This window comes from Aegilops tauschii, chromosome 3, assembly GCF_002575655.3.
Source record: "Aegilops tauschii subsp. strangulata cultivar AL8/78 chromosome 3, Aet v6.0, whole genome shotgun sequence".
NCBI classification, from domain to species: domain Eukaryota; kingdom Viridiplantae; phylum Streptophyta; class Magnoliopsida; order Poales; family Poaceae; genus Aegilops; species Aegilops tauschii.
This window is the reverse complement of record NC_053037.3, coordinates 356,822,130-356,836,372: the sequence shown is the minus strand read 5'-3', so window position 1 is coordinate 356,836,372 and position 14,243 is coordinate 356,822,130. Positions and strand designations below refer to the sequence as shown.

Genomic DNA, 14,243 nt, shown 5'->3' with positions numbered 1-14,243 from the left:
AGTTCTTGCAACTGGAGCTAGTTGGAAGCCAAATAAAAAATAAACTGCTCTGTGATAGAGCTGTAACTCATGGATAGAACCACTCTAAAATGAATATAATGAAGTAGAATTGGGTAGAGTGTAACAGTACCAAATAGGCCCTCCTATCGGCAATGTAGGAGTCAGGTGTTGGCTGCGTGCATTCTAATTATGCAGAAACCGGATGTGTGCTCTTTGTGGTTGTATTCTCTTGATGCTCCATTTTGAGGCAATAAAATCCACCCTTTGTCGGAAAAAAATAATTCTACTTCAGCCAATTTTCCAAAAAGAAAGAAAAATCTATTCCAGCCAATTATGGATTAAGCTGTTTTTTTTTAAATAATTATGGATTAAGCTGGTGGGATTGCAAGAACAGACCACAAAATAGTACAAGTTGGCCAGATATGTAATTGTATGAAGTAGCTTGTGTTTAGCTCTTTTTCACTGATTAGTGAGCTATTATATGTAGGCGATGATTAAAGGATGCTAGTCTGCAGAAAGATCACCATATAGTCCTAACAGAAATTTCAGTACATGTGCCAAAATTATACTTATACGTATATGCATATACGGAGTACATTAAAAAATGAAAATCTATGAACGAACCCATGACAACAAATCCACACAATATATGTGCTCCCGCTCCATGTCTGAAATCACATTCCAAACAAGATGGCGGCGCGACTCCGCGACTCCGCCACGCTGCTCCCGTCCCTCGTCGGGGCCTCCTCCCCCGAGTCCCGCCTCCGCGAGATCCACGCGCACCTCCTCGTCTCGGGCCGCCTCGCCTCTCCCTCCCACCACGCCGACTTCGTCGCCTCCCTCGCCTCCTCCAGCCACCTCTCCTACGCGTGCCTCCTCCTGCCCCGGCGCCCGGCCACGCTACTCGCCCACAACGGCCTCCTCCGCGCCCTCGCCCGCGGACCATGCCCCGGCCTCGCCTTCGCGGCCTTCCGCGAGCTCCCCCTCGCGCCCGACCACTACTCCTTCACATTCCTCGTCCGCGCCGCGACCTCCCTGGCCGCCGCTGCCTCCTCGGCGACGCCCATGCCCACCGATGTCGCCGTGAGCCTGCTCGCGGGTTCCGTGCACGCGGCGGCGTTCCGCCACGGCCATGCAGCGGACCTGCACGTCCAGAGCGGCGCCGTATCCATGTACGCGGCGGTGGGGGACGTGGGCGCCGTGCGGGCTACCTTCGCGGAGATCGCGAGCCCGGACGTGGTGTGCGTCACTGCTATGTTGGGCGCTCTCTCAGCCGGAGGCGATGTTGACACTGCGCGCGAGCTGTTTGACAGAATGCCGCAGCGGGACCATGTTGCCTGGAACGCCATGCTCACAGGGTATGTGCGCGTGGGCAGGTCGAGGGAAGCCTTGGGGCTGTTCGACGAAATGCAGAAGGCTGGGGTTTCTGTCGGTGAGGCGACGCTGGTGTCCGTGCTCACTGCCTGTGCACAGATGGGTGCACTAGAACGTGGCATGTGGGTGCACTCCTATGTGCGCAGCCGTGGGATGAGGGTGTCGGTCACGCTCGGCACTGCTTTGGTGGATATGTATTCCAAGTGTGGAGTTGTCACGATGGCGATGGAGGTGTTCGAGAGCATGAGCGAAAGGAACATCTACACCTGGACCAGCGCGCTGAGCGGCCTCGCGATGAATGGCATGGGGGAGGAGTGTCTTGAGCTGTTCAAGCGTATGGAGAGCGCAGGCATGGAGCCTAATGGTGTCACATTTGTCGCGGTGCTCCGTGGATGCTCCGTGGCTGGGTTGGTAGAAGAGGGACGAGCATGCTTTGATTCGATGAAGGATAAGCACAAAGTTGAGCCTTGGCTTGAGCACTACGGTTGCATGGTTGATTTGTATGGTCGAGCAGGGCGTCTGGATGATGCTGTCAATTTCATCAATTCTATGCCAGTGGAGCCACATGAAGGTGTCTGGGGAGCGCTACTCAACGCTTCTCGGATTCACAACAACGTCGATCTGGGCAAACACGCAATGTACAAGCTCACGAAGATTGAGTCCAAAAATGATGCGGCTCACGTGTTGCTGTCTAATATATACGCGGAGTCGCACAACTGGAAGGGCGTCAGCAAAGTTCGGAACATGATGAAGTCCAAGGGAGTGAAAAAGGTGCCTGGGTGTAGTGCCATTGAGGCTGATGGCAAGGTGCATGAGTTCTTCGTCGGCAGCAAGTCTCACCCCAGATACAAGGATATCGAGGCCATGCTTGCAGAGATGAGCCATAAGCTGAGGTTGCAAGGGTACGCCGCAAACACAAAAGAGGTACTGTTCGATATCGAGGAAGAGGAGAAAGAAGGTGCGATCTCCTTGCACAGTGAGAAGCTTGCCCTCGCCTTCGGTCTTATCACGTTGCCAGAAGGCACGGTGATTAGGATCGTGAAGAACTTGAGAGTGTGCAAGGACTGCCATGATTATACCAAGATGATATCTAAGGTCTTTGACAGGGAGATTGTTATGAGAGATAGGAATAGGTTTCACCATTTCAAGCATGGAGCGTGCTCCTGTAGGGATTACTGGTGATTTTCTTTTGTAACTGTTCCCGTGCAATTTTGATGATCCATTCGCAATCAATGATTCAAAGGTAGCACTCAAATCCATCTGCGAGAATAAGAGTAGAGATATTTTCCTCCCTGCATCCACCACAAACTAATATAGTTCAAAAGGAAAAAAGAGTATACAGGATGATCTGTCTGGCAAAGGGCTGACAGGTTTTGAGCGCGTTCCTACACAGGGTGGAGAGAGGCTGGGAAGAACTTCAACATATATATATATATATATATATATATATATAGCTCAGGTACCATGGCATATCTTGGTACATACGGCTCTCAAGTAAAGAAGAAAGGGCGCTAAGCTGTGGTGCCACGAGTTTGGCTGAGCAAATGATATGCCAATCAGGGGAATCCAGCGAGAACAAGAAAGCAACACCAGCCAAAATGCCAAACTGGCAGGTGTACAGCCGCAGCTGGCTTCCCATGCCAGAGCTTCGTGATCTTCGGCAGGCCAGGCAGCAAAGCAAGCCATGATACAGGCAGATAGGAAACCAGTATTTTGATAACTGTATTTAGCACTGGTAGAGGAGAGAAGGAGAGAAGAAATAATTTAGCAGTTAAATTTCTCGCTAAAGCACCATCAAGGGTCAGTGAACAAAATCTTCACAGAAACAGAGTGCACACCAGTTTGTTCGGCTATATTTATTCATGCACACTTGCTACGAGCAAAAATGCCACACTGGCAAACCGCGTCGTGTATATGCTAAACATAAGGTCAAATATAAGTGATCTATAAGATGCATTTGTTCTGAACATTTACATGTAGTATGTCACTGCCCAGTACATCTCCAACATTGACGGCAAACTGGAAGGAGTCGCCAAAAGTGTGCTTGCCACTAGTAACCTGTCAAAAATTGAAGTGCGGCTAGGTTAAAATTCCGTGGAAGAACCAAGACAAACCTAATTTCAGATAACCAAATATGAAAATACGAAGTCGAACTGTTGAAGCATAGCATGCCATAGTTAGTCAAGGAACGACATAAATTTTGTAGCAGAAATACACATGAAGCTGTCAGTTTCTTAGTACTCCTTCCACCCCAAATATAAGGCGCACATTCAATTTGAGGTTAAGTCGGACCAATAATTAGACAAAATTATACTACCATAGGAGCTCTCGACTCCACTACCCCAGCAAAGTGAGCTAGGATCACTTCCTTGTTGTCAAAGAAAAAAAAGAGCTAGGATCACTTCATGTTTTTGTCATATATAAATACACGTGTCGTTGGTCTAATGGTCAGATGTAACTGAATCTTGGAATATGTGCACGCCTTACCTTTTCGGATGAAATGAGTAGTAATTAGGGGTAACTAAGGATGGACAGTTCATTTTTCGTTTTAATTGGAAGCATCGAGTATGTTTGCTTTGTACCAGATCTCAAACTGCACAGGCACAACACCATAGTTCATAACTATGGCTGATAATTTAAAGCAAAACCCTAAAGCATAATTTGCATTCTATGGCCGATACCTATTACAACTCACTTCCTATGTACTGGTAGCATGAAGCTTTGACAGTAACCTAGTGTGTCTCACATTATACTCATAAGATTTCACGGCAGCATTCAAACCAACACCAGGAATCGTTTCAACCATAAAAGAGAGGACCAACTAGTAAAACTGTTGCTACCTGCTCACGAGGACCAGCCAATCTTCTTCATGACATCCCTGGTTCTCTTCCGGAGCCTCATGAAGACAATGACCATGCAAGCCAGCACCCACGGTGGGAATTTCAGGTTGCCCAGCTTAGTTCCCTTAAGCCACTCGGGCATCTTCCCCTCCTTGAGTAACACCGCAACTACCACTGTCATGGTGCAGACAGTGAGCATCACCTTCGTGATGGGCTTCAGCAAAGGATCCTAAATCACCAAAGAGGCAAACACGTCATATGAAGACTTGCTAACTATGAGTAGAACAGTAGACCTGGCAGACGTCAGGGTAAACATAACTGAGCGAAATTTCACGGGGGACTGGGTTTGCGACTACCTTTGGCTCGCCGTCAAGGAAGATGGTGGAGTCGGCGGCGTAGGGGAGGAGGGAGCGGCCGTTGCGGGGGTTGAATCGGATGGCGACGCCGCGCGCGCGGGAGGCGGCGTCGAAGGCGAAGACGCACTTGAGGCCGTGCTTCTCCAGGATGTCCCCCACCTCCAGCTGGTCCTGCGTGTACCCGCCCAGGGGCGACCGGAACACGGCCACTGGCCCCCGGCCCCGCCGGAAGAGCTGCACCTCCACCTCGGGTGCGGCCGCCGGCTCGGATCCGGGCCTCCCGTTCTGGGCGGAGGCCGGCGACTCCTCGTGGATGCCGTCGTCGGCCGGCGCCGCGGCCTTGTCGGCTTGCTTCTCCATTGGCTTGCTCGATCGGGTTCAGGGGAAGGCGAAAAGGGAATCTGCCAATCTGTGCCTCGCGCTGTGGCCGGGAATTGGGCTGCTTATAGGAGACAAATCTACGGTTACCAAAAACAAAAATAGGCAAGTTCTAGGCAAAAATCTCTTTGCCGGGGCACCGGGCCAGGCCAGAAAAAGGAAGGCCAACACTCGGGTTTTTTTTTTAGAATTAGAAGGCCAACACTCATGAAACAAAGAGTACCGCAATCAAATCAAGAGGAGTGTCATTTCATATTGTTGGAGAAGTAAGGTGATGTAAAAAATATTCTGTACCGTACAGAAAGGTATTTTGAATGGAGCACACGTGCTAAAAGGGTGGAATTATATGGAGAGTAGGAGATGGAAACACCGGAAAGTAAATTTGGCAAATAGTTTTTTTTTGCGGGAAACGTTTGGCAAATAGTTGCCCATGAACCGAAAGTCATCTTCTACTCGCAAGCTCATTGAGCTCGTGATGAACAGTAAAATCCAAAAATATTGAAATAAATTACAACAAAATCTGATTTTTTTTTTGTGGCCAACGTTGACAAATCTTTTGAGTGCCTGCAAAATTTCATCATGAAATGACATTTGTGGGAGTCGTGGCAAAAAAAAAATCAGCACTCCAAAATGCTTTCGAAAATACCACTTTTGGAGCATAGTTTTTTTTTTTTTTGCCATGAAATCCAAAAATATCATTCCATGATGAAATTTGGTGAGCACTGGAAACTTTTGCCAATGTTCACTCGAGCCGAGAAACACCACGTCCCCGTGCACCCCATATTCTCCCTCTTTTTTATTTTTGGAGTTCTCACAAATCCTGAAATATTATGGATATAAGTTATGCTATATAATTTGCACCTGCAAAAACTCATTACAAGATATAACATCTTGTGAACTCTACAGAAAAGACAAATGTATATCATGTGTACGCTATTTAACTTAGTAGTACTATTCATATGAATCTTGACTTTGAACACTATCAACTTCTAACGAAGAAGATGTACATGTCTTTCTCCAAATTCCGATCCAGGAAGGGCTGAAGATACACCAGCTTGGACAACCAAACCAGGAACTCTGCGCACGGTGTAGCTTCATCATCAAGTGATAGTGTTCAAAGTGGCAGCATATTTTGGAAGAAATTGTGGACTTTACCCTGTCCAGCATGTGGATAGACCATGTCCAATATGCTGTTAATTACTCCCTCTGTTCCTTAATATAAGTCTTTTTATAGGTTTCAAATGGACTACCATATACGGATGTATATAGACATATTTTAGAGTGTAGATTCACTCATTTTGCTCCATATGTAGTCACTTGTTGAAATCTCTAGAAAGACAAATATTTAGGAATGGAGGGAGTAGATGAAAACAGAGGTCATTGCTTTCTACAGTGCATATTTGTCAAGGTTATTGCTTTCTAAAGTGTAAATTTGTCAAGGTTAGTGCTTCCTAAAGTGCAAATTTGTCAAGGTTACTTGGAGAACTGCTTTTTTGGAAGTGTCGAATGCAACTTATCAATTGCCCAAATGCTATCTAGATGATGGAGGATATTCTGAAAATAGAGGCAAAATGTCTGAAAGTCTATATTCATTTGTAGTATATTGTGGTTTGAAAGAAACAGAGCTAATCAAAGAGAAGCGATAGGACTGCCTATGAGATCATATACTCACTCCAACTGCATATGATGCAATCTCTGTCAGAAAAAAGAGATGTGTTGCAATCAGCTTTTCAGTTGTTTAAGGTAGAAGCTTGCTCACGGCTTTGTAATATTTCTGCACATTGTTTAGCTACTTATGGAGTCAAGAATCTATCAGATTTGGCTTTGATACCTTTCCAATATATGTAAAAGAATTTGTCTGCTGGCGAGTGCAGCTCGCCCAATCAATGTAATGCTTTGTGTTCCTTCAAAAAACAGAGCTCTCAGCTGTCAAAAATAAAAGTTCAACAGAGCTCTGAAACTAGCAGGTCGGGATCAGAGTCGGCTCGGTCCAAGAGCAACCCCAAGCCATGGACGACGTCATAAATCTCAGCTGATCTCGGGTGGTATGTGTCTTGCACCAGGAACTTGTGCACCTCACCATCCAGCTTTATCCAACTGTAGGCAGACAGCTTCTGCACGTTCTTGCTCCTCATCAGGTCCCTGATCTCCCTCACATCGCCCCAGAGGCCGGCATCGGCATATATATTGGACAGGAGGACGTAGATTGAGGAGTTGTCGGGCTCCATTGCCAGGAGCTTGCTCGCGGCAAGCTTGGCGAGCTCGACATCGGCATGGACTCTGCAGGAGCTGAGCAGTGTGGTCCAGATCACCGCGTTTGGTTTGACTTCCATGTCGCAGATAAACTTGTACGCCTCCCACAGTCTGCCGGATTTGCACAGGAGGTCCACTATGCATGCGCAGTGCTCCACTTGAGGGGAAACATGGTGTTCTCTCTTCATCTCTTCGAAGAATGCCATACCTTGGTCTACCAAGCCAGCATGCGTGCACGCTGCTAGCAGCGCAACGAAGGTGATCTCGTTGGGCTGGACCCCGTTTTCCGCCATTTTTTCATACAAGCTGATTGCATCTTCTGCAAAGCCATTCATTGCTAGGCCTCTGATCATGGAGTTCCAAGTGATAACCCCTTTTTGTTCCATCCGGCTGAAGACACTCCGGGCTCTTCCAACATGTCCGCACCTGGTGTACATGTCGATTAGCGCAGATCCTAGGTAACTCGTAAGTGGTAGCCTCTGGTTCTCAGCATAGTTCCCAATCTGCTCAACCAATTCATCAGAACCCAACTGCGCACACGCAGATAGCACACCAACAAGTGTCACTTCATTTGGTCTGCAATCGGTTTCCTTCATCCTCTCAAACAGTTCTAGAGATTCGAGTGGCCTGCCATTCTGCGCATAACCTGCAATCATGGTGCTCCATGCCACGACATCTCTCTGCAACATCCGGTCAAACTCCCGACGTGCATCGTCGATAGCACGACACTTTACATACATTTCCATCAAAGCAGTGTGCACTATCACGTTCTGCAGGTCCTCCTCACCGATCAGAGCCCTTACACGCTTGCCAGTATCAAGATCGCCAGACTTGGCGCATATCGAAAACACTGACGTGATGGTGATAGCGTTTGGTCTTGCACCCTCACTCAGCATCCGATCAAACAACGTCAATGCTTCCCGGAATTCCCCACCATGAGCATAACAGGCGATCATCGAATTCCACGAAGCGGATGTCCTCCTCTCCATGCCGTCAAACAGCTTCCTGGCCTTATTCACATCACCAGACTTTGAATATCCGGTGATCAAACAGTTTATCGGTATTGGATCCTTGACGGGCATCTCGTTAAAGGCACTGACGGCAGACTCCATGTCTCCGTTCTTGGCATAGAAATCCACCAGAGCTGTTAGCACAAAGACATCCCCAAGCAGCCCGCGGACAAGAGCATGGGAGTGCACCTGCCTACCTTGGCAGGACGATGCGGTGAGCGCGCACGACTTGAAAGCAAGCGGGACGCAGCCGGACGGGACGTCGGCGCCCTTGCGATGAATCGACGAGAAGGCTTGGAGGAGCTCCTGGTGGGAGGAGCTCCGGGAGAGCGCGGAGAGAAAGGTGCTGCAGAGCGCCTGGGTCGGGCGCGGCACCGCGTCGAACAGGTTGCGTGCGGCGCGGGAGATGGTGGCGTCTGAGAAGATGGCGTGGAGCGGTCGGGTCTTGAGCAGGCGGGCCTCCATTGCTGGTGGCGGGCGGGGCTCGGCGGGAGATTTGAGTGGGCGGCGGCGGCGGTCAGCGTGGGTGTTTGACGGCTCGACGGGATGCGGCGGCAAGGCATGTCGTGCTGTGAAAAGGTGAGGCTCGGTTAACTTTGTTCAGTTATATGGAAGCGCAGAGTGCTGTTGTAGTCACGGCGACCTCCGCCAGTCGTGCCGTCGGCGTCAGTGATTTGGGTTCGCGAATGCATCGGCGAGGCGCTGGCCGTGCGTGTGCACAAGGGACCTGTTGCTGCTAGACTGCTAGGTGTCTCTCCTCATCAGGGATCCGTGCAGAGTAGCGACACACAAAGGGAAAGAGATCATCAGTGTTTATCTGAAAAAAAAAGGTCTAGCGAGCGGCCGGCCAAAAACAGGAAGCTTTGGTCCCTAATAATTTATAAATAGTAATAATCTCTCCCCTCTAATTTATATACTAAAAAACTAATTCATATAAGAAAACAATCATGTAAACACCCAAAAAACATCCATGTGAACATGTGTGAATGCATTTAATTTGAGTTTTTAAATTTTTAAAAAGACATAAGTTTTAAACCGCGTGTCGAAATTAAGATCCGTTTTCACCGTTGGAACCTTGCGACGTGCTCTTCGAAACTAGATCCCGCATGGGCATGTTTTGACGAAATTTTTTGTGTGCAACTTAGTCTCCGTTTGATGCAATGTAATCGTCGGTGCGCAACTAGCTGATAGTCGATGTGCAACCTTTTTCTATAAATGTGGACATGCAATTTTCACTAATGGCACCCTATACTACTCTCTAACACTGAAATGTGCAATTTCGTCTGCTGCCCCAGTGCTCTGGCCAACTGCCAGGTAGTCGCCGCGTGTGTGCAGCCCCGCGGCCGGGAGTCAGTATTACAAAAGCACATGTACGACTATGCCGATGAGAGTGTGCAACTCCGCGGCCAGGCATGAGCACCTCCCACAACAATTCGTGTGGGCCTATCCAGACGAGATTGTGTGACTCTGTGGCCATGCATGTGCGACTATGCGACAAGAGTGTGCAACTCCACAGTCGGGCGTGAGCACCTCTCAGAGCAATTCATATGCGATGCAGACGAGATTGTGCGACTCTATGGCCATGCATGTGCGACTATGCCGACGAGAGTGTGCAACTCCGCGGCCGGGCATGAGCACCTCCCACAGCAATTCACGTGCGACTATGCAGACGAGATTGTGCGACTCTGTGGCCATGCATGTGCAACTATGCCGACGAGAGTGTGCAACTCCGCGGCCAGGCGTGAGCACCTCCCACAACAATTCATGTGCGCCTATCCGGACGAGATTGTGCAACTCTGTGGCCATGCATGTGCGACTATGCCGACGAGAGTGTGCAACTCCGCGGCCGGGTATGAGCACCTCCCACAACAATTCATGTGCGACCATGCGAACTACATTATGCAACTCTGTGGCCATGCATGTGCGATTATGCCGACGAGAGTGTGCAACTCCGCAGCCGGGCATGAGCACCTCCCACAACAATTCATGTGTGACTATGCGGACGAGATTGTGCAAATATGTGGGCATGCATGTGCGGTTATGCCGACGAGAGTGTGCAACTCCGCGGCCGGGCGTGAGCACCTCCCGCGACAATTCATGTGCGACTATGCGGACGAGATTGTGAAACGTTGTGGCCATGCATGTGCGTATGTGCCGACGAGAGTGTGCAACTCCGCGGCCATGCGTGAGCACCTCCCGCAACAATTCATGTTCCACGGTGCAACTCTGTGGCCATGAATGTGCGACTGTGCCGACGAGAGTGTGCAACTCCGCGGCCGGGTGTAAACACCTCTCACAATAATTCATGTGCGACCATGCGAACAAGATTGTGCAACTCTGTGGCCATGCATTTGCGAATATGTCGACGCGGGTGTGCGAATCTGAGGAGCAAGTCTGTGGTCGTGCATGTGTGACTCTGAGGAGCAGAATGTGCAACTCCTATTTATGCACCTTTGCGTACGTGTTGACGCATGTATGGACGTCTGTGGTTGTGCGTGCGCAACTATGCGGACGAGAATGTGCAACTCTGCGGCCGCATGTGTCGACTATGCTGACGAGAGTGTGTAACTTCACGGTCGTGCATGAACTAGTACCCCGACGAGGGTGTGCAATTCTTGGTCATACGTGCGCGACTATGTTGCCCCACGTGTGTAACTCCGACAGTCTTGTGTGAGCTACTATGCGGACAAGAATGTGCATCTCCGCGGATGCGCCTGTGCGACTAGGCCGACGACGGTGTGCAAGTTCGTGGTCGTGCATGTGTGACTCGTGCATGTGTGACTCTGTGGACAAGACTGTGCAACTCTGCGACCACGCGTGTGCGACTATGCCGATGACAATGTGCAAGTCTGTGGTTGTGCGTGTGTGACTCTACGGACAAGAATATCCAACTCTGTGGCCACGCGCGTGCGACTATGCCGACGAGAATGTGCAAATATGTGGCCGTGCGTGAGCTACTATGCCGACGAGGGTGTGCAGCTTTGTAGTCCTGTGTGTGTGACTAAGCCGTTGCCGTGTGCAACTCCCGGAGTCATGCGTGAGGTAGTATGCTAACAAGAGTGTGCACCTGTGCGGTCGCGCATGTGCAATTGTGTCAATGAGAATGTGTAACTCTGTAATCATGCGTGTGTGGCTACATGGAGGAGAGTGTGCAACTATAAAATGTTGTCAACAGATGAAACAAGTGATGCCTAGCCATTTGTAAGACCATGCATACAACAAAACAAACTCATATTGTACCAATAATGAAAATCATCAAACGCTGATTGGTCTGGACATCATCTTGACAAAAATCGATGCGTGTAACACTCGAAGTTGTACTTTTATAGACCAAGAAAACTCAATCCACACTAGCACTCCAGGATACATACATCAGCGATTCAGCATGTGTACACGAACCCCTTGTACCCGTGGCCGACGCCGTCTCTGGCCAACGCAGGTGCAGTCCGACTCATCAGCACCTTGACGAACCCGGCGTCCGGAAAGACGGCCTCGCTGATGGGCAGGATCGACAGGAGCTTGCAGAGGAGGACGCGCAGCCATAGCACAGAGCTCAGCGGGAGTGGTCCTCGCCGCGGGCGACCAGGCGAGACGCAGAGCGAGGGGCTCCGGGTGGGAGCCGCGGAGGCGCTGGAAGGCCGGCGCGGCGACGCGGTCGGCGTTGGAGGCCGACATGAGCGTCAAAAGCAGCGTGTTGAACGCCGCCGGGTCGCCGTCGCCGCCCAGCAGATCAGCGGCACTGGCTTGGTCTTCGACCGACGCCATCAGATCGGACGTGGGCCTTGTTTTGCGGGAGGCGCCGGTGGGAATGTGGGGGGAGAGGGTGGACAGAGGAATGGGATGGATCGGGTATTTTTTCTATCGTCTAGCGTGTGCCCTTTCTTCACCCGACCAGACATCACCTGGTGGCCGCGTGATTCGCTCGCATCGAGCGGTCCAGTCGCGACCGCTCGGTCTAACGAGATAGCGCACGCGCATTAAGAAGTAATTAGGAAACTGAGACCAACACAGGCTAGACTAGCCTGTTGGTATTTTTTTATAAAGAAAAAAACTCCGTGAGCACCAAGCGCTCGAGCCGACACCCGAATCCTGATGGGCTGACGGTGAACTCCCGCGTCTAGCCAACTAAGTTACGCTCCGTTCTCATCTGTGTTTATCTTAGACTAACACAATTCTGGTCAGTTGCTACGAAGCCATAGAAAAAGGAGAAGTTATCAATGGCCTACGAGATTGTCAAAAAATGATGATGTCATGCAGCTGTTACATGGATCATCTTAGAAAGATAGCGAAAATAACGAAAGGCCATGTTGCAGTCGCTAGAGAGTCTTAAGCGATCGTCGTGGGCCCTTTGCAAGATTTATAGTGAGATTACATTTAGAATTTAAAATGTGTGAGAATGAGAAAGGGTAAGTTGAATGCACAAGATTGTGGATTACATAGAAGGACAACATCTATCATCATGTTGAAATTGCAATTCGTTTGCCCTCTTCTGCAATGCCCTAGAACTGAAATAATTGGTTGGTCAAAAAAAAAACTAAAAATCTAAAATCAAGACCATGAGTTTGAACTAGAGTCACATACTTGTATTTATAATTTGTGCTTCTACAAGAGTGTTATTCTCACAAGAGGGTAGCACTATTTTTTATTTTTTATTTTGCGATTGGTCTCACACCTAATAAAAATAACATTTGTTTAGTTATATTATATCTTTTGAAATATGGCTAGTCCTACATGTGGATAAAAATATATTTGTTTATTTATGTGGTCTCACATGTAAACTCGTCATCAACTCCAATCTTTATATATAAATAGAAAAAAAGATCTTATTCATGTTTCTAAAACATTAGATCCAATTAATCATCGTCCCAACTTGGCTCCATAATAACCCAACACCAAAATGCAGTACTACTGCAACTTCTGATAAGCTTTATAATCGATCTGTGTCTTTTTCCAAAAAATGAAACCAGTATGCAATTTCAAGTTTTTTTAGGGAAGACCAAAGGACATATATTAAAGTCGAACAACCCTTACAAGAACATTTATAATAAAGGATGCACAAATCCTTGGTAAAATCGAGTCATCTTCTTGCATTTGGCGATGACGCGTTCGTGAGTGAAACTCGATTCCTCTTTTGGCCTGGTAAACACCGTCGGAACGGACCCCGCGACCCTTCCCCGCGCGCCCATTCCGCCTAGGCTTCCACGCCGCCGCCGACGGCTCCCCGCACGCGGAGCCGCCGCCGCGGCCGGAGCCCGTCGTCCCCGCTCGCCTCTCCCGCTCCCCCGCCCCTCCCTCCACCTCCCCCCTTCCCCGTACCCCCCGCGTCGCCTCCCTGGGTGAGGCAACTGGGGGGCCCCGACGCCGTTCTCCTCCAGGCCCCCTCCTCGCGGCTCCTTCCTCCCGTCGCTGCCAGCGAGCGCCACCGGGCCTCGACCGCGTGGTGCTGGCGGCGGCGGGTCTGCCCTCCCCGCGCGCGGTCCCTCATGATCGGATGGTGGTGGTCGGTGGCGGTGCTCCTCGGCCGGCGTCGGTGTGGCTCGTCGGCGGTGATGCCGCGTGCCACGATGGCTCTTGACGCGGCGGTGCGGCCGTTGGCCGTGGGGCGGCGCTGGTGGCTGGCGGCGCCCGCCTAGCCCAGATCTGGGCCCATTTGGGCCCCATCTGGGTTGGGGCGGGCCGGTGGCTCGGTGTTCGGCGGCGTCGTTCCCTGGTGATGGCATGGTGGCGGCGGTCTCGGGCGGTGAGGACTTCGTCGGTCGGCGAGTTGCAGCGTGGCGACAGGATTGTCCGGGTCCAAGTGGACCTGGCCAGGCCATCGAGGCCCGACAAGTCCTCGTCGCCGCGTCCGGTCGGCTCCGCTGCGGCGGTGGAGGTTGCCCCCTCCCCCCGGTCGAGTTGTGGTCGCTCCCGTGGCCTGGGTCCCCTTGCCCGATCTAGGCCTCGTGTTGGCAGCTCCAGTGAGGCGGCGGGGTTGTCCGGTAACCGTGGTGGCACAGGATGGTGGGTGGCTGTCGGGGTGGTGCATCTCGAAG

At 50.3% G+C, this 14,243-nt stretch overlaps 3 protein-coding genes across 3 annotated transcripts; 1 reads left to right on the top strand and 2 right to left on the bottom strand.

The window, feature by feature from the left end:
- The first annotated feature begins 235 nt into the window (after nucleotides 1-235).
- LOC109785227 (putative pentatricopeptide repeat-containing protein At5g40405) lies at nucleotides 236-2,629 on the top strand. Its single transcript, XM_020343837.4, has one exon. It carries the CDS (start codon nucleotides 691-693, stop codon nucleotides 2,554-2,556), a length of 1,866 nt encoding a protein of 621 aa, XP_020199426.3. The 5' UTR covers nucleotides 236-690; the 3' UTR covers nucleotides 2,557-2,629.
- Nucleotides 2,630-3,174: 545 nt separating this feature from the next.
- Nucleotides 3,175-5,035, bottom strand: LOC109785233 (uncharacterized). The gene is made up of 3 exons (XM_020343842.4): nucleotides 4,571-5,035; nucleotides 4,215-4,443; nucleotides 3,175-3,432 (listed from the first exon to the last, which is right to left on the bottom strand). The coding sequence occupies exons 1-2, from the start codon at nucleotides 4,928-4,930 to the stop codon at nucleotides 4,219-4,221; spliced, it is 585 nt and encodes a 194-aa protein (XP_020199431.1). The 5' UTR covers nucleotides 4,931-5,035; the 3' UTR covers nucleotides 3,175-3,432; nucleotides 4,215-4,218.
- Nucleotides 5,036-5,175: 140 nt separating this feature from the next.
- Nucleotides 5,176-8,983, bottom strand: LOC109785223 (pentatricopeptide repeat-containing protein At1g08070, chloroplastic-like). The gene is made up of 2 exons (XM_020343832.4): nucleotides 6,780-8,983; nucleotides 5,176-5,768 (listed from the first exon to the last, which is right to left on the bottom strand). The coding sequence occupies exon 1, from the start codon at nucleotides 8,674-8,676 to the stop codon at nucleotides 6,892-6,894; it is 1,785 nt and encodes a 594-aa protein (XP_020199421.1). The 5' UTR covers nucleotides 8,677-8,983; the 3' UTR covers nucleotides 5,176-5,768; nucleotides 6,780-6,891.
- Nucleotides 8,984-14,243: the final 5,260 nt, after the last annotated feature.